Source organism: Pristiophorus japonicus, chromosome 1 (assembly GCF_044704955.1).
Source record: "Pristiophorus japonicus isolate sPriJap1 chromosome 1, sPriJap1.hap1, whole genome shotgun sequence".
NCBI classification, from domain to species: domain Eukaryota; kingdom Metazoa; phylum Chordata; class Chondrichthyes; family Pristiophoridae; genus Pristiophorus; species Pristiophorus japonicus.
The window spans coordinates 21417422-21437068 of NC_091977.1; the positions used below are offsets into that span (position 1 = coordinate 21417422).

A 19647-nucleotide genomic window follows, 5' to 3' on the forward strand; every position below is an offset into this window, starting at 1 on the left:
AGGGTTCAATACTGCAGAAACTCTAATAGGAGTACAGTAAGTGCAGAGGAAATTAGGAAAGCAAAGAGACAGCATGGAAAAATTTGGGCAAGTAAAATCAAGGAAAATCCAAAGATGTTTTATAAATAAATTAAGAGCAAGAGGATAACTAAAGAAAGAGAAGGGTCGATTAGAAACCATAAAGGTAATCTGTGCGTGGAGGCGGAAGATGTGGGTATGGTACTTAATGAATACTTTGTGTCGTTTTCACAAGAGAAGGGTGATGCAGACATTGCAATCAGGGAGGAGCAGTGTGAAATATTAGATGAGAGAAACATACTGAGAGAGGAAGTATTAAGGGGCTCAGCAGCTTTGAAAGTGGATAAATCCTCAGGCCCGGATGAACTGTAGCCCAGGCTGTTAAGAGAAGCAAAAGATGAAATAGCAGAGGCTCTGACCATCATTTTTAAATCCTCTCCAGCTACAGGAGTGGTACTGGAGGACTGCTAATGTTGTACCTTTGTTTAAAAAGGGAAAAAGGGATAGACTAAGTAATTACAGGCCAGTCAGCCTAACCTCAGTGGTGGGGAAATTATTGGAGAAAATTCTGAGGGACAGGATGAATCTTCATAGAAAGACGTGGATAATCCAGGACAGTCAGCACGGATTTGTTAAGGGAAGGTCGTATCTGAATAATGTGATTTTTTTTTTGAGGAGGTAACAAGGAGGTTTGGTGAGGGTAGTGCGTTTGATGTAGTGCATATGGATTTTAGCAAGGCATTTGATAATGTCCCACATGGCAGACTGGTCACGAAAGTAAAAGCCCATGGGATCCGGGGCAAAGTGGCAATTGGATCCAAAATTGGCTCAGAGGCAGGAAGCAAAGGGTAATGGTTGATGGGTGTTTTTATGACTGGAAGGCTGTTTCAGGATGTAGTTCAGGACCTAGAATATTAGGTCCTTCATTGAAATACCTGTGAACTCATCCTTTTTTTGGCGTGTAAGCAAGTCATTCTCGTTTCGAGGGATAGTCTATGATGATGTATCAATGATTTAGACTTGAATGTAGCGGTCTGATTAAGAAGTTTGCAGATGATACGAACATCGGCTGTGTGGTTGATACTGAAGAAGAAAGCTGTAGACTGCAGAAAGATATTAATGGACTGGACAGGTGGGCTGAACATTGGCAAATGGAATTCAATCTGTAGAAGTGTGAGGTAATGCATTTGGGGAGAACATAACATAAGAACATAAGAATTAGGAACAGGAGTAGGCCATCTAGCTTCGAGCCTGCTCCGCCATTCAAAAAGATCATGGCTGATCTGGCCGTGGACTCAGCTCCACTTACCTGCCCACTCCCCATAACCCTTAATTCCCTTATTGGTTAAAAATCTATCTATCTGTGATTTGAAGGCTAACAATGGAGGGCTAACAAGGCAAGAGAATACACATTAAATGGTACGACACTGAGAAATGTAGAGGAACAAAGGGACCTTGGAGAGCATGTCCACAGATCGCTGAAGGTAGCTGGCCAGGTAGATAAGGTGGATAAGAAGGCATACGGAATACTTACCTTTATTAGCCGAGGCATAGAATACAAGAGTAGGGAAGTTATGCTTGAACTGTATAAAACTCTAGTTAGGCCACAGCTAGAGTACTGCGTGCAGTTCTGGTCACCACATTGCAGGAAAGATGTGATTGCACTAGAGAGGGTACAGAGAAGATTTATGAGGATGTTGCCTGGACTGGAGAATTTCAGCTACGGTAAAAGATTGGATAGGGTGGGTTTGTTTTTTTTGGAACAGAGGAGGCTGAGGGGAAACCTGATTGAGGTGTATAAAATTAGAACCAATGTCCTAGGGGGGGAGTGTTTGCTAGTGCTGTTGGGGAGGATTTAAACTAATATGGCAGGGGGATGGGAACCAATGCAGGGAGACAGAGGGAAACAAAAAGGAGGCAAAAGCAAAAGACAGAAAGGAGATGAGGAAACGTGGAGGGCAGAGAAACCCAAGGCAAAGAACAAAAAGGGCCACTGTACAGCAAAATTCTAAAAGGACAAAGGGTGTTAAAAAAACAAGCCTGAAGGCTTTGTGTCTTAATGCAAGGAGTATCCGCAATAAGGTGGATGAATTAATTGTGCAAATAGATGTTAACAAATATGATGTGATTGGGATTACGGAGACGTGGCTCCAGGATGATCAGGGCTGGGAACTCAACATCCAGGGTTATTCAACATTCAGGAAGGATAGAATAAAAGGAAAAGGAGGTGGGGTAGCATTGCTGGTTAAAGAGGAGATTAATGCAATAGTTAGGAAAGACATTAGCTTGGATGATGTGGAATCTATATGGGTAGAGCTGCAGAACACCAAAGGGCAAAAAACGTTAGTGGGAGTTGTGTACAGACCTCCAAACAGTAGTAGTGATGTTGGGGAGGGCATCAAACATGAAATTAGGGGTGTGTGCAATAAAGGTGCAGCAGTTATAATGGGTGACTTTAATATGCACATAGATTGGGCTAGCCAAACTGGAAGCAATACGGTGGAGGAGGATTTCCTGGAGTGCATAAGGGATGGTTTTCAAGACCAATATGTCGAGGAACCAACTAGGGGGGAGACCATCTTAGACTGGGCGTTGTGTAATGAGAGAGAATTAATTAGCAATCTCGTTGTGCGAGGCCCCTTGGGAAAGAGTGACCATAATATGGTGGAATTCTGCATTAGGATGGAGAATGAAACAGTAAATTCAGAGACCATGGTCCAGAACTTAAAGAAGGGTAACTTTGAAGGTATGAGGCGTGAATTGGCTAGGATAGATTGGCGAATGATACTTAGGGGGTTGACTGTGGATGGGCAATGGCAGACATTTAGAGACCGCATGGATGAATTACAACAATTGTACATTCCTGTCTGTCGTAAAAATAAAAAAGGGAAGGTGGCTCAACCGTGGCTATCTAGGGAAATCAGGGATAGTATTAAAGCCAAGGAAGTGGCATACAAATTGGCCAGAAATAGCAGCGAACCTGGGGACTGGGAGAAATTTAGAACTCAGCAGAGGAGGACAAAGGGTTTGATTAGGGCAGGGAAAATGGAGTACGAGAAGAAGCTTGCAGGGAACATTAAGGCGGATTGCAAAATTTTCTATAGGTATGTAAAGAGAAAAAGGTTAGTAAAGACAAACGTAGGTCCCCTGCAGTCAGAATCAGGGGAAATCATAACGGGGAACAAAGAAATGGCAGACCAATTGAACAAGTACTTTGGTTCGGTATTCACTAAGGAGGATACAAACAACCTTCCGGATATAAAAGGGGTCAGAGGGTCTAGTAAGGAGGGGGAACTGAGGGAAATCTTTATTAGTCGGAAAATTGTGTTGGGGAAATTGATGGGATTGAAGGCCGATAAATCCCCAGGGCCTGATGGACTGCATCCCAGAGTACTTAAGGAGATGGCCTTGGAAATAGCGGATGCATTGACAGTCATTTTCCAACATTCCATTGACTCTGGATCAGTTCCTATGGAGTGGAGGGTAGCCAATGTAACCCCACTTTTTAAAAAAGGAGGGAGAGAGAAAGCAGGGAATTATAGACCGGTCAGCCTGACCTCAGTAGTGGGTAAAATGATGGAATCAATTATTAAGGATGTCATAGCAGTGCATCTGGAAAATGGTGACATGATAGGTCCAAGTCAGCATGGATTTGTGAAAGAGAAATCATGCTTGACAAATCTTCTGGAATTTTTTGAGGATGTTGCCAGTAAAGTGGACAAAGGAGAACCAGTTGATGTGGTATATTTGGACTTTCAGAAGGCTTTCGACAAGGTCCCACACAAGAGATTAACGTGCAAAGTTAAAGCACATGGGATTGGGGGTAGTGTGCTGACGTGGATTGAGAACTGGTTGTCAGACAGGAAGCAAAGAGTAGGAGTAAACGGGTACTTTTCAGAATGGCAGGCAGTGACTAGTGGGGTGCCGCAAGGTTCTGTGCTGGGGCCCCAGCTGTTTACATTGTACATTAATGATTTAGACGAGGGGATTAAATGCAGTATCTCCAAATTTGCGGATGACACTAAGTTTGGTGGCAGTGTGAGCTGCGAGGAGGATGCTATTAGGCTGCAGAGTGACTTGGATAGGTTAGGTGAGTGGGCAAATGCATGGCAGATTAAGTATAATGTGGATAAATGTGGTGGTAAAAACAGAGAGACAGACTATTATCTGAATGGTGACAGATTAGGAAAAGGGAAGGTGCAACGACTCCTGGGTGTCATGATACATCAGTCATTGAAGGTTAGTATGCAGGTACAGCAGGCGGTTAAGAAAGCAAATGGCATGTTGGCCTTCATTGCGAGGGGATTTGAATACAGGGGCAGGGAGGTGTTGCTACAGTTGTACAGGGCATTGGTGAGGCCACACCTGGAGTATTGTGTACAGTTTTGGTCTCCTAACTTGAGGAAGGACATTCTTGCTATTGAGGGAGTGCAGCGAAGATTCACCAGACTGATTCCCGGGATGGCGGGACTGACCTCTCAAGAAAGACTGGATCAACTGGGCTTGTATTCACTGGAGTTCAGAAGAATGAGAGGGGACCTCACGGAAACGTTTAAAATTCTGACGGGTTTAGACAGGTTAGATGCAGGAAGAATGTTCTCAATGTTGGGGAAGTCCAGAACCAGGGGTCACAGTCTAAGGATAAGGGGTAAGCCATTTAGGACCGAGATGAGGAGAAACTTCTTCAGCCAGAGAGTGGTGAACCTGTGGAATTCTCTACCACAGAAAGTAGTTGAGGCCAATTCACTAAATATATTCAAAAGGGAGTTAGATGAAGTCCTTACTACTAGGGGGATCAAGGGTTATGGCGAGAAAGCAGGAAGGGGGTACTGAAGTTTCATGTTCAGCCATGAACTCATTGAATGGCGGTGCAGGCTAGAAGGGCTGAATGGCCTGCTCCTGCACCTATTTCCTATGTTTCTATGTTTCTATGAGGGGCCCAGATAGAGTGGATAGGAGGACCTATTTCCCTTACAAGAGGGGTCAACAACCAGGAGTCATAGATTTAAACTAATTGGTAGGAGGGTGGTGGGGGTTTGGAAATCACCACCTGAAAGGATGGTAGAGGCAGAAATGCTCACCACATGGATGTGCACTTGAAGTGCTGTAAACTACAGGGATTTGGACCAAGAACTGGAAAGTGAGATTAGGATGGATAGCTCTTTGTCGGCCGGCACAGACACGATGGGCCGAAATGGCCTCCTTCCGTGCTGTAAATTTCTATGATTCTACTTCTATGATTCTATTGAACCCACAATCGTCTGACTTAGAGACGAGGGTGCTACCAACTGAGCCACTAGTTACCACTATCAGTGGGGTACTGTGTGCAGTTTGGGGCTCCACACTCTCGGAATGATATTGAGGTAATAGAGAGGGTCCATTGCAGATTCATTTGAATAATTCCTGGTATGAGGAAATACAAATAGGAAGGAAGACTTTAAAAATTGGGATTGTTTTCATTAGAAACGAGGAGATTAAGGGTTGATTTGATTGCAGGACAGAGATTGATTGCTAGGTTTAATCAACAACTGCATGACCGTTGAATTGTGCGACTATCAAGATGGTAGAAGGTGAACTAGATAGGCCTTGGTCTTTTTTCGTTTAGGAATTCCTATCTACCGTTAAGAGTGGATAGAAACCGACTGTTTGCACCAATTGAAGGGTCTAGAACGAGGAGATGTCAATATTAGATTAAATGCAAGAGATGTACATCAGGGAAAAAAGAGGGTTGTGACATTGGAGTGCAGGACCAGAATTAGTGATTGAAATGGCAAAAATAGCTTAGATAGATGGTTACAAGAAAGGGGAATAAAGCTGCACAGAGCAGGCACATTGCATTAGGACTCCTACTCATGTGAAGGATAAACACCAGTATGGATTGGTTAACATAGCAACATAGAAAATATGTGCAGGAGTAGGTCATTCGGCCCTTCGAGCCTGCACCACCATTCAATAAGGTCATGGCTGATCATTCCCCCAGTACCCCTTTCCTGCTTTCTCTCCTTAGCCGTAAGGGCCATATCTAACACCCTCTTGAACATATCCAATGAACTGGCATCAACAACTCTCTGCGGCAAGGAATTCCACAGGTTAACAACTCTCTGAGTGAAGAAGTTTCTCCTCTTCTCAGTCCTAAATGGCCTACCCCTTATCCTAAGACTGTGTCCCCTGGTTCTGGACTTCCCCAACATCAGGAACATTCGACCCGCATCGAACCTGTCCAGTCCAGTCCCGTCCTGTCCCGTCAGAATCTTATGTTTCTATGAGATCCCCGCTCATCCTTCTAACTCCAATGTATAAAGGCCTAGTTGATCCAGTCTCTCCTCATATGTCAGTCCAGCCATCCCGGAATCAGTCTGGTGAACTTTCGTTGCACTCCATCAATAGCAAAAACGTCCTTCCTCAGATTAGGAGACCAAAACTGAACACAATATTCCAGGTGAGGCCTCACCAAGGCACTGTACAACTGCAATAAGACCTCCCTGTTCCTATACTCAAATCCCCTAGCGATGAAGGCCAACATACCATTTGCCTTCTTCACCGCCTGCTGTACCTGCATGTCAACTTTCAATGACTGATGAACCATGACATCCAGGTCTCGTTACACCTCCCATTTTCCTAATCTGCTACCATTCAGATAATATTCTGTCTTTGTGTTTTTGCCCCCAAAGTGGATAACCTCACCTTTATCCACATTATACTGCATCTGCCATGCATTTGCCCACTCACTTAACCTGTCCAAGTCACCCTGCAGCCTCTTAGCATCCCCCTCACAGCTCACACCGCCACCCAGTTTAGTATCATCTGCAAACTTGGAGATATTACACTCAATTCCTTCATCTAAATCATTGATGTATATTGTAAAGAGCTGGGGTACCAACACTGAGCCCTGCGGCACTCCACGAGTTACTGCCTGCCATTCTGAAAAGGACCCGTTTATCCGTACTCTGCTTCCTGTCTGCAACCAGTTCTCTATCCACGTCAGTATATTACCCCCAATACCATGTGCTTTGATTTTGCACACCAATCTCTTGTGTGGGACCTTGTCAAAAGCCTTTTGAAAGTCCAAATACACCACATCCACTGGTTCTCCCTTGTCAACTCTACTAGTTACATCCTCAAAAAATTCCAGAAGATTTGTGAAGCATGATTTCCCCTTCATAAATCCATGCTGACTTGGACCGATCTGTCACTGCTTTCCAAATGCGCTGCTATTTCATCCTTAATAATTGATTCCAACATTTTCCCCACTGCTGATGTCAGGCTAACTGGTCCATAATTTCCCGCTTTCTCTCTCCCTCCCTTTTTAAAAAGTGGTGTTACATTAGCTACCCTCCAGTCCATAGGAACTGACCCAGAGTTGATAGACTGTTGGAAAATGATCACCAATGCATCCACTATTTCTAGGGCCACTTCCTTAAGTACTCTGGGATGCAGACTATCAGGCCCCGGGGATTTATCGGCCTTCAATCCCATCAATTTCCCTAACACAATTTCCTGCCTGATAAAGATATCCTTCAGTTCCTCTTTCTCACTCGACCCTCGGTCGCCGAGTACTTCTGGAAGGTTATTTAAGTCTTCCTTCGTGAAAGAACCAAAGTATTTGTTCAATTGGTCTGCCATTTCTTTGTTTCCCATTCACCTGAATCCGACTGCAAGGGTCCTACGTTTGTCTTCACTAATCTTTTTCTCTTCACATATCTATAGCAGCTTTTGCAGTCAGTTTTTATATTCCCAGCAAGCTTCTTCTCTTACTCTATTTTCCCCCTCTTAATTAAACCCTTTGCCCTCCTCTGCTTAATTCTAAATTTCTCCCAGGCCTCAGGTTTGTTGCTTTTTCTGGCCAATTTATATGCCTCTTCCTTGGATTTAACACTATCCTTAATTTCCCTTGTTAGCCATGGTTGAGCCACCTTCCCCGTTTTATTTTTACTCCAGACAGGGATGTAAAATTGCTGAAGTTCACCCGTATGATCTTTAAATGTTTATCCACCGTCAACCCTTAAAGTATCATTTGCCAGTCTATTCTAGCCAATTCACGCTTCAAACCATCAAAGTTATCTTTCCTTAAGTTCAGGACCCTAGTTTCTGAATTAACTGTGTCACTCTCAGCCTAATAAAGAATTCTACCATGTTATGGTCACTCTTCCCCAAGAGGCCTCGCTAGATTGCTAATTAGTCCTTTCTCATTACCCATCACCCAGTCTCGGATGGCCAGCTCCCTGGTTGGTTCCTCGACATATTGGTCTAGAAAACCATCCCTGATACACTCCAGGAAATCCTCCTCCACCGCATTGCTACCAGTTTGGTTAGCCCTATCAATATGTAGATTAAAGTCTCCCATGATAGCTGCTGTACCTTTATTGCATACATCTCTAATTTCTTGTTTGATGTTGTCCCCAATCTCATTACTACTGTTTGGATGTCTTTAGAATTTTGCTGTTTGCCTTAGGTTTCTCTGCCCTCCACTTTTACTTTTCTTCTTTCTAGCTTTTGTTTCTGCCCCCATTCTACTTCCCTCTGTCTCCCTGCATAGGTTCCCATATTAGTTTAGCTCCTCCCCAACAGCACTAGCAAACACTCCCCCTAGGAAATTGGTTCCGGTCCTGCCCAGGTGCAGACCGTCCGGTTTGTACTGGTCCCACCTCCCCCAGAACCAGTTCCAATGTCCCAGGAATTTGAATCCCTCCCTTCTGTACCGCTCCTCAAGCCAAGTATTCATCCTGGTTAGGCTGTGTTGTAATTTTATGTAGTACTAATGATATCCCAGTGTAATCAACTCAAAAAAATCTCTCAAAGTGCTCCCTTTTTAGAACCAATAAAAGACAAAGGAAACTTATCAAATTAAATCTTATTTCCATTATTCACTCAGCACTCCAATCCCTGCGGCATCCACTGGTCATGGAAGGCCTCAAGCATACATCACTGTGTGGTCTTTCAGTACTGATGGTATGCTGCATTTTTAGAGTTTTTTTTTTGGATAAACATAACCTATGATGAGCTGTTAAACCGAGCAGTAAAAAAAATCCAAAGCCGCTATTGAAGAAAATCACGAGGTTCTGCCATTTGTGTGTCAAACACCATCAGAACAGATTGACTGGTAATTTTTCCTCCTCATTTTTTTGGAACCTTGCTGTGCACAAATTAGCTGCTGTGTGTGCTCATCAAGCAACAGTAACTGCACTTCAAAAATGATTTGTTGGCTGTCAATCACTTTGGGACATTGTGAGGGTGTGAAATGTGCGCTTCTAAATGCAAATTTGCTTTTTTTTTATGTTACAAGCCCACGACACAAAATTGTCAAAAATTGGTTCTTAATTGGCAATCTTGCTCAGAGGGAAATGGGAACTATCATAGATTGGGTAGTTAAGGTTTATTGTATGAGCATGGCTTTAAGACATGTTGAGGTTAACTGAGCTGGGTGAGTTTTACTTTGCATCTGCAATACTTGACATGGAAGTGTTCAATACTGGGTCCCTGGTGAACAGGATGGCAAAATGTTTCATTCCTGACCCTCATCCTAAAAATCTTAACATTAAGAATGCTTTTTTGAGGCATGGAAGTTATTAAAGGTTCAATATAGAGCCTAACGTCCGTTGCACACACTTTCATGATGAACGCTTATGCACATCATAAAATTAAGTTTTTTTTTGTTGGGTAGTTGTAGTTAAGTGATGACATGAAAAAGGAAAGAAAACAACAGAGCACATGACCACTAGTGAACTGATGAGAATGCACTGTGAAACGCCTACTTTCGAAAAAATGTCAGCCGATTGGGAGAACCAAGAGCAATGTGTTGTGGGAGGACAAAATTACATTCCTGCCAGAATTATGAACTTTTAATGTGGAGCACTTGAGATAGGATTTGTCTTGTTTCAATCTGTTTTGCTGGAGAGTGGAACTACCTCCCATTCACCCTAACCTTCCCGCAAATGGGCAGAGATAATTCCTTTCATTCACCAGCGGAATCAAATGTTCTTGGGTCAATTAATGCACTGCCTGCTATATAACATGGAACTTCTTTTCCACTGCCCCACCAATGTACCTCAAAGTTAACTTCAGAGGAGCACTACCTTGTGCCATCAATTTAAGTTTTTCCACTTCCAAAAGCAGTAATACTTAGGACCATAGAGTGAAGAATGAAATTGCCAACCAGTGGAAATTTCTGTGCTATGAAAGAAAGAAAGGCTTATATTTATGTAGTGCTTTTCACAACCACCAAACGTCTCAAAACTCTTTCCAGCCAATTAAGTACTTTTGGAGTGTAGTCACTGTTGTAATGTGGGAAACATGGCAGCCAACTTGCGCACAGCGAACTCACAAACAGCAATGTGATAATGACCAGATCATCTGTTTTTGTTATGTTGAACAAAGGTTCACCTGACTGATCCCTGGGATAGGGGTTTGTCCTATGAGGAGAGATTGAATAGACCAGTGCATTGCTAAAGGAGTGCTGCACTGTCGGAGGTGCCGTCTTTCGGATGAGACGTTAAACCGAAGCCCCGTCTGCTCTCTCAGGTGGACATAAAAGATCCCATGGCACTATTTCGAAGAAGAACAGGTGAGTTATCCCCAATATCCTGGCCAATATTTATCCCTCAATCAACATAACAATAACAGATTATCTGGTCATTATCACATTGCTGTGTGTGGGAACTTGTTGTGCACAAGTTGGCTGTGCATTTCCCACATTACAACAATAACTGTACTTCCCAAAAGTACTTCATTGGCTGTAAAGCGCTTTGAGGCGGCCGGTGGTCGTGAAAGGTGCTATATAAATGCAAGTCTGTCTTCCTTTATATTCCCTAGAATTTAGAAGAATGAGAGGTGATCTCATTGAAACATATAACATTCTTACAGGGTTTGACGGGGTAGATCCTGGGAGGATGTTTCTCCTGTCTGGGGCGTCTGGAACCAGGGGTCACAGTCTCAGAATAAGGGTTGGTATGTCTGACTGATTTGAGGAGAAATTTCTTCACTCAGAGGATGGTGAATCTTTGGAATTCTCTATCCCAGATGGCTGTGGATGCTCAGTCGTCGAGTATATTCAAGACTGAGATAGATAGATTTTTGAATTTTAAGGGATAGTGCAAGAAGATGGAGTTGAGATAGAAGATCAGCTATGATCTTATTGAATGGCGGAGAAAGCTCGAAGGGCCAAGTGGCCTACTCCTCCTATTTCTTTTAAGAACATCTTGTGTTCTTAATGGACCTGATTTTGCACTCCCCACGGGCACATACGAGGTGCGCATGCGCCCACGGGGTCCCCGCAAGTTCCGGGTTTAGATATGCGAAGTTCATGCGCCTAAACCAGGAACTTGCGCTCTGTCAAGAATTCTATTGACAGATCCACTGCATCCGAAAGTAAAGGGCCTCCGTGGGCGGAGATTTGGGCTATTTACTCACTCCTGTCCAACGAATGTCCTTCAAATTCTTACGACTGATTAAAAACAGTTCTTGCACCTGCATTTATCAGCATAAATCTTTTAAAGTACAGAAAAATACGTTAATAAAAAATTTGAAGTCCTGTTAAAGAAGGTAAGTTTATTTTTAGACCCTTTAAAACATGTAAATTTCTTTAAAAATAAATAAAATTTTTGTATTAAATAATTTAAATTCCATTTTAATTAATTTTAAATATGTGATAGTTTAAAAAAAGTTATTTTCAGTGTTTCTGTGTTTTGGGGGGGCGAGGTGGTATTCGCATTCATACTAATGGTGGTTCCGTATACTGTATATGAATTGGGCCGGCCCACGTGATCCCAGTGATGTGTACAAAATCCATACGCTGCTGGGATACGTGTGCCTCTACTATGAAGGCCTTCGTGTAGAGGCCCAGGACCACAAGTCTCCGGGACCACCAGGTACTTTTGTCGAAATGTTTGAGGTCTGAGGCCTTTATACTCAGACCCCACTTTCCCCTTTGACAAGTGCAGTATCCACCCACAGGCATCTTCCACCCTTCAGGATGGAGGTCCTTCATTGAAACACCTGTGACCTCATCTTTTTTGGCATGGAAGCAAGTCATCCTCATTTTGAGGGACTACCTATGATGATGATGATGAGGTAAAGTAAGGAATTATTGAGCTCTGAATTTGTTCCAATTATCTCGCTTTCCCTTTCCTTCTCAGCTAAATTTCAGGGTTAGGTTTTATAGCAGGGCCAATCTCTAGAAACTGCAGTTTGCTATTTAATTTGTACAGACTTTGTGATTTGTAATTATTAGTAATGATTTAAAATTCAACCTGTTTCTATATTGCAGTAGCTTTATTTTTTTTTTGCTGCTACAGTAGCTGCAAACATTTTACTGGCCAGCTGTCCCTCTCCTCCCCAGTGGCCAAATCTTAGGGAAAAAAATCATTCTCAGGATATGGGGGTTACTTGGCAAGGCTGACGTTTATTGTCCATCCCAGAATTGCTGGATTGATGCAACTGAGTGGCTTGCTCGGCCACTTCAGAATGCAGTTAAGAGTCGATCACGTTGGGAAGGTACTGGAGTAACACATAGGCCAGACTGGGTAGGTGTTTGTTTTCTAAAGGGTACTCGTGAACCCATTGGGTTTTAACGATAATCCCACTGCTTCTCAGTGTCACTTTTTTACAGACAGCTGCTTTTAATTCCAGAATTTAAATTCCCAAACTGCTCTTGTGGGATTTTAAACTCATGTTCTCGGGGTTGTCAGTACAGTAACCTAACCACTGCACTAAAAGCTTCTCATTAGCCCCAATTTTCCCCAAGTATAAATAATGGCGTACACTTACCTGTACACACATTTCTTTGAGGACCGTCAGCGGCGAGAAAAAAAAAATGCCTAGTTTCCCTTTAAAGGAAATCTCCATGATGCGCGGCGCTACCCGAGTCCATCTAGGGGCGCGGTGCTAAGAGTGTGCGCCTAGAATCCATTGCGCATGCGCTGAAAGAAAGAAAAAGACCAACTCACTGCGCATGTACAGAAAAACTGCGCATGTACAGAAAAACTGCGCATGCACAAAAAAACGTATGCGCTGTAAAAAAAAATTGTCTCGTGTGGAGGATCTTTGGCCTAGGATAGCACCGGGCCGCATGCGTGGAGGACCTTCGGCCGAGGATGGCTGCGTGGAGGATTTGAAAAAAGCTGCTTTTGGTGTTTGTGGAAAGAAGACTCCTGTTAATATGGTGATTTTGGCTGCCATGTGAATTAAGAAGGCTTCCCTGGACTTTAGGATTATCTGAAGATTTGGGGCCACTTTTTACCTCGATGGAAAAGGCGAGTGGTGAAGACTTCTGTTTAATTTGTCTGCTGATAGTTCCCTCAACGAAGGGGGAGCATTAATGGTATGTTTTCTTTTAGCTGCATATGGTTGATTGAAAATAGCAAGGGAGGCCCTTTGGCCGGGGATAGGAGCGGGCCAGCACGGATTTCTTTAACTGTGGGTAAGGCTTTTTTCTATAGTGCTGCTTGTGTCTGTGTGCGGATTTTTAAAAATCGTTGCTGGGGAAGGTTGGTCTTGTGTCCCGAAATGGCACGTAAACTGCTTTTCAACGCACACCAGCGCCAGAATGTATGGCGCCAAACATTCTGGCGCTGGTAGTCGGCGCCGGCACCCCAATATTGGTGCATCTTTTCGCTAACCTTCAGCGCCAGAAAAATCGCTCAGTGCTGGGCAAAATTGAGGCCATTATGCTATAATCTTTCTCTTTTTAAATGCTCACATGAGATGTGCCATTTCTAAACTAAGAAAGCACTTGCCAATACTGTTCCTTTTGAAACAGCTGCTGGTTGGTGCACAGGAGATGTGCGACTTCCACTCCAAACTGTCTACCATCTTTGTAGCATCATCTCCAGATTATCTGGCTGAGATAATTTTACTACTTGAGATATTGTGAAAACAGCTTGTGCTGTACTGTACTGTGGTGTAATACATTATTGAGATGTTCCAGCAGTTCATCTAAATTCATAAAAATGTGTAGCTCCAGATACTGTAATTATTGAAATGTAGTCCCTCGGATGGTGTATTCAAACGGCTGCCATACTTCCAAAACAAAATGGAGTAAGTTTCACGTTAATATACTTTTCAAAATGGGAGGTGTAACTGCATGTTGTTTCTTTCTTCAGATCACCCAGGTGCTAAATGGAGTCAGAACAATTGTTTTCTAGAGGATATTACCGAAACAGTTACAACAGTATAACCAGTGCGAGCAGTGATGAGGAATTGCTAGATGGAGCAGGAGTTATCATGGACTTCACAGGATCTGAGGATGACAACCTGCTGGATGGTGATGTTTCTACAGGTGAGTGTCGTGTTCTTGCTTTATCTATCATTGTACTTGTGTAAACAGTACCGAGTCCTGCATTGCCAATACAGGTTGAACCTCCCTTATCGGAACTCTTGGGATCTGGCCTGTTCCGGATAAGGGATTTTTCCAGATGAGGGGTGATCACGTTAAATTGGATAGTACAGGTACTGAGCAAGGGGATATTGGGGCTGGGAGTGCGGCAGAGAGACCGTGGCGGGGGTGGGGAGGGGGGATCGCAGCCAGCGATTGCAGTAGTCGGCAGCCAGGAAGGACTTCAATTTGTTCATTTCGGAGTTTTGCGCATGTGCTACCTGGTGGCTGGGAATGGTTCGGGACGAGGGATGGTTCTGGATAAAGGAGTTCCGGATAAGGGAAGTTCAACTTGTATTTGTTTTGTTTTTGTGGGCCCAGGAGGAGTGCTCCTTTTGTTTTTGTGGGCCCAGGAATAGATGTCTTGCATCTCACCTAATCATCTTGTACAATATAATCCATCTTTTAACAAATTTCATCATTTAGTGGGTTAAAATGTACATTAAATTAGATGAATTTTTGGAATATTGTGCTCCTAAAGTACCATTATAATCATTCTTGGTTGATTTATAATATATACTAGCACGTTTCCATTAGTTTTGCTCACAGTGAGTCAGAGGTTTCATTGTTGTAGTTGGGTGAGCGAGGCGTGCAAGCCTACATGCAAACAATTTGGAAAGAAGTTTGAAAGAAATCTTCTAGGGCCCGTGAAGTTTGATATGATGCTGAAAATAAATAAACGGGGCGCTGACTTCGACTTTTGCCTGAATCGGGTGCATTGCAATCACACCGTCTGCTCAAAGTTGGCCTCAGGAAGTTATTTCAATGCTGCTGATAAGCTCCGGGTACCAAATGGATGCCCTGCTGCAGCTAGGCAGTTATGGGAGGACAAGAAACCTGCCTGCTCCCATACTGAGCCAGTCGCAAGGATAGGCCTGGGCCAGGGAAGAGACAGTCCCTGGCTGGGAGGGCCACGCACCAGCCAGTAGCAAAGAGCACTCCTGGCCCACAAAACCAAAAATTAAAACATTTCACTGGTTGCTTTTTTTTGCGTGGCCTCTAGTGGTTCCTTTAAGGACTGCTGTTTAGGCTGCTCATTAGAACAAATATAAAAAATGCATAGGACACTTGGAATTGAATTAAGTGGCTTGGCTTCTACCTGGGAAACACAATATTCTGTCCGATAGCAAGTGTCAGCCATGACTCTGTTGGTAGCATTCACACCTCCTAAGTGAAAAGTGGTTCAAGTCCCACTCCAGGGACTTGATTCAGTGCTGAAGTGTCGGCAGTGCCATCTTTCAGATGAGACGTTAAACCTGGATCCTCTCTGTTCTTTCAGCTGTATATAAAAGATCCAATAGCACTATTTTGAAAAGAGCAGTGTGTCCTGGCCGATATTTATCCCTCAACCAGCATCATGAAAATAGATTGTCTGGTCATTATCTCGATGCTGTATGTGGGACCTTGTGCCGTGTATCCTTACATTACAACAGTCACTACACTTCAAAAGTACTTCAGCTAGAAGTACTTTGGAACGGTGCTATATAAATGCAAGTCCTTTGCTTTTTAAAAAATATTTCAGATGACTTGCGAGATGACTCTGTCCAAAAACAATGGCCGCACTAATCATTTGTATATGAGTTTTCCTGATCATTAACGTTCATTAAAGACAGTTTTTCTGATTTTAAATCCTTGGTTTTTCAGGGTATTATTTCAGTTTATATCTTTAGGATCAAAAACGAGGAGCGCATAAGGAGAAAAAGTGGAAATGGGCCTAAACCAGTTTCTAGCTTTGTATGCTCCTATGTGTGATGGTCTTGCTAACAAATCTCAAATACGATTTTGTAAGTTGTCAGCACAAATATATGTTGGGAGCTGTTGCTTGCTGCCTTGTTGACTTTGTTCGGCTGGAATTGATGGTCTGGAAACTCTCCTAACCTCAGGACTTCTCAATCAGGCTCAGGCCTCTGACATAAAAAACCGTTGCAGGCAATTCACATACAGAAAATGCTGATGTGTTGTGAAGTTTTACATTCATCTGGACGGTTCTATAATGTTGTATATGCTTGTGCAGAGAGCAGTAAAGCTTTCTGTGTTACCCAGGTACAAAATCCGGAATTCCGGAATCCAGTCACCGGGCGAATCCGTGGCGGGACGTTCCGAAATCTGGACTTCCCGCCTTGGCCGGCCAACCTCCTCCCCCCCACCCCCCTCAACCTCAGGTGGCCCAACCGACCCCCGCACCCTTCCTACCTCGGCCCAAGCAAAAACGTCCCGAAATCTGGAAAGGCCTCAGTCCCGAGGTTTCCGGATTTCGGACGTCACACATGTATCTGTAGTCATTGTTCTAAGGCAGTGCTTCTTTCTGTGAAGGTCATAATAAATTTGGGACTCAACAATCTGATAACTGGCACAAAACACTGGAAATTGAGTAAGTAAAATGTTATGTGCCGGTCTCAATTATTTAATTTGTAAATTCAAATTGTGGTATGAAAAATGCAGGAAATCTCAGTGGGTCAGGCAGCATCTGAGGAGAGAGAAACAGAGTTCACGTTTTTTTGGTCGATGACCCTTCATCAGAACTGGAAAAGGTTAGAGATGTAACAGATTCTTAAGGGGGAGGAGGGTGTGGAAAGAACAAAAGCGAAGGTCTGTGATAGGCACAGACCTTCCCTTTTGTTCTTTCCAACCCCCTCCTCACCCCTTCAGGGCCCCAACACTTCCTTAAGAATCTGTTACATTTTGAACAATTGCCAGTTCTGACGAAAGGTCTGAAATGTTAACTCTGTTTTTCTTTCCATAGTTGCTGCCTGACCCGCTGAGATTTCCAGCATTTTCTATTTTTATTTCAGATTCCAGCATCCGAAGTATTTTGCTTTGTGTGGTACTGAGGCTTACATTCCAGAAAGGTTCTAGGACTGCCTAGGATTATATAGGATATACGACACAGAAACAGTCCATGCCGACATTTATGCTCCACTCGAGTCTCCCCTCGTCTTTCCTCATCTAAATTGTCAGCATAACCCTCTATTCCTCTTCTCCCTCATCTGTTTGTCTAGCCTCCCCTTAAATGCCTCAATACTATTCGCTTCAACCGCTCCCTGTGGTAGCGAGTTCCACATTCTCACCACTCTTTGGGTAAAGAAGTTTCTTGGTGACTATTGGATTTCTTGGTGACTATCTTATATTGATGGACTCTAGTTCTGCTTTTCCCCACAAGAGGAAACATTGGCCCCAAGTTTCCACATGATTTGCTCCTGATTTTTAGGAGCAACTGGTGTAGAACGGAGTATCTTAGAAATTGGAATTCTCGACATTTAGTTTGCTCCAGTTCTAGTCAGTTAGAACAGTTTCACTTTGGAACAGAATTTTTTTTCCGAAAGGGGGCGTGTCCGGCCACTTATGCCTGTTTTCAAAGTTTCGTGAGTGAAAACTTACTCCAAACTAACTTAGAATGGAGTAAGTGAAGATTTTTGTACGCTTGAAAAAACCTTGTCTACACTTTAGAAAATCAGGCGTAGGTTACAAATTAGGTGTAGGGAACGAGGTGGGGGGGGGGGAAGGGAAGTCATTAAATTCTACAATCAATCCTTAGTTATACTTATACAAATATTATACAAATAAATCCAACCTGAATAAAAATTTATAAGCAAAGAAGAGATTAAATAAACCATGTTCCTACCTCTGTGAAATAGCATCAGCCTTCGAGCTGCTGTGCTTCAGGCAGGCCTTTCATGTTGGAGACAGGCAGGGGTGTGGCGTCAGTGTCTCGACGGCAGCGGCAGCAAGCTTCGAGCTGAGCTGCGGTGCTTGAGGCAGGCCTTCATTCTCTTCATGGCTGGCCGCGAAGAAGCAGCACCGGACGGACCCGAGGCCATTCGGCCATGAGATATCAGCGGCATCAGTGGCTCGACGGCAGCCGAAGATACAGCAGCAGCCTTCGAGCTGTGAGGGGGACTGAGGCCATTTGGACAGGGAGAGGCAGCCACATCGACAGTTTTATATTTAAATTTGCAAAGTTGAATTGGCACTCTTATTTCTCCAAACACACAGTCCTTAATTTGCATGCATCAATGCAGCACCGGTTCTGCAAGTTTCGCAGTGAAAAGCTGAACTCACTGATTTCAGCAGGTGATTTATTCAGCAGTGCTGCTAAAAGCACTCCCTCATGCACAGAAAATTTAATTACAAGCCTTTGCAGGGGTCCAAGAAACAAATCTTCACTTTTTCTGCAGTCCTTTTAAAAATGGCCGAGTGGCAATGTTTGTGTGAGACTGTGCGCACGCGCACGCTCCAACGTGCACGCGCAGGGTTGCCGGCACCACGAAGGCTAATTTAAATTGTACCCGCCCCCTGCTACTTAGAAAATCGGCGCGGGTGTTAGGCTCCGCCCCCTGCTGCGAAGAGCGCGCCGCGCCAAGCAGACATCAAGCTTCAAGGAGCTCGAGAATATCGGACTTTTTTTTAGGCGCAGTTTTCGGCGTGAAAAACAGGCGCCCAGTTCGGAGATGCGCCGTTTTCGCCGCGGGATGAAACTTGGGGCCATTCTCTCTGTATCCACTCTATCAAAACCTTTCATAATTTTAAAGACCTCTATTAGGTCACCTCTCAGCCTTTTTTCAGGAGAAAAGAGACCCAACCTGTTCATCCTTTCCTGATATGTATACCCTCGCATTTCTGGTGTCGTCCTGTAAATCTTCTCTGCACTCTCCCCAGTGCTTCTATATCTTTTTATAATATGGGGAGTAATGCATACAGTTCTAGTCACAAGTGTGGTCGGTCTAACCAAGGTTCGATAAAGGTTGAGCTTAACTTCCCTACTTTTCAGTTATATACCTCTAGAAATAAACCCGAGTGCTTGGTTTGCTTTTTTTTTAGGGCCTTGCTAACCTGTTCTAGATTTAGTCCGTGACCTGTGCTGAGCAATGGGGCCATTACAACCTTCAGTGCTTCTGAGCAAAAAGAAAACCATGGGTTCGACTCCTGTCTGAGACGACTTGTGTTGTGATAGTTTCAGGAGCATTAGAGTGCCTTTGGTGCCTTATCCTCGAGTCTGGATTATGAATGTTGTCAGGCTATTTGTCACATACGCAGGGGATCGAATCACAGTCCAGCCTGATCTCATAACAAGTCACTGCATTTCAAAAATAAGTGAATCACTTTGAAATGTTTCTGAGACATGATGAGATGTTCTGTGAAAGCAAGTTTTTCTTTCTCTTCATTTTATATCCGCATATGGGTACTTTTTAGCAGAGGTCACTTGATAGTGATCAGAATGGGAAACTGTCTGAATTTTCCTGAACCTCCATAACCTGAGGATA

The 19647-nt window shown here is 43.6% G+C and overlaps 1 protein-coding gene across 3 annotated transcripts in view; it reads left to right on the forward strand.

The window, feature by feature from the left end:
* The window catches only part of LOC139262882 (H(+)/Cl(-) exchange transporter 3), a 206733-nt gene that overhangs the window by 13890 nt on the left and 173196 nt on the right, over positions 1-19647 (forward strand). For all 3 annotated transcript variants that reach the window (XM_070878121.1, XM_070878148.1, XM_070878130.1), the window contains exon 2: positions 14115-14290. In XM_070878121.1, the coding sequence (XP_070734222.1) occupies positions 14131-14290 (160 nt within the window). In that variant the 5' untranslated portion in view covers positions 14115-14130. The remainder of the gene's footprint in view (positions 1-14114; positions 14291-19647) is intronic.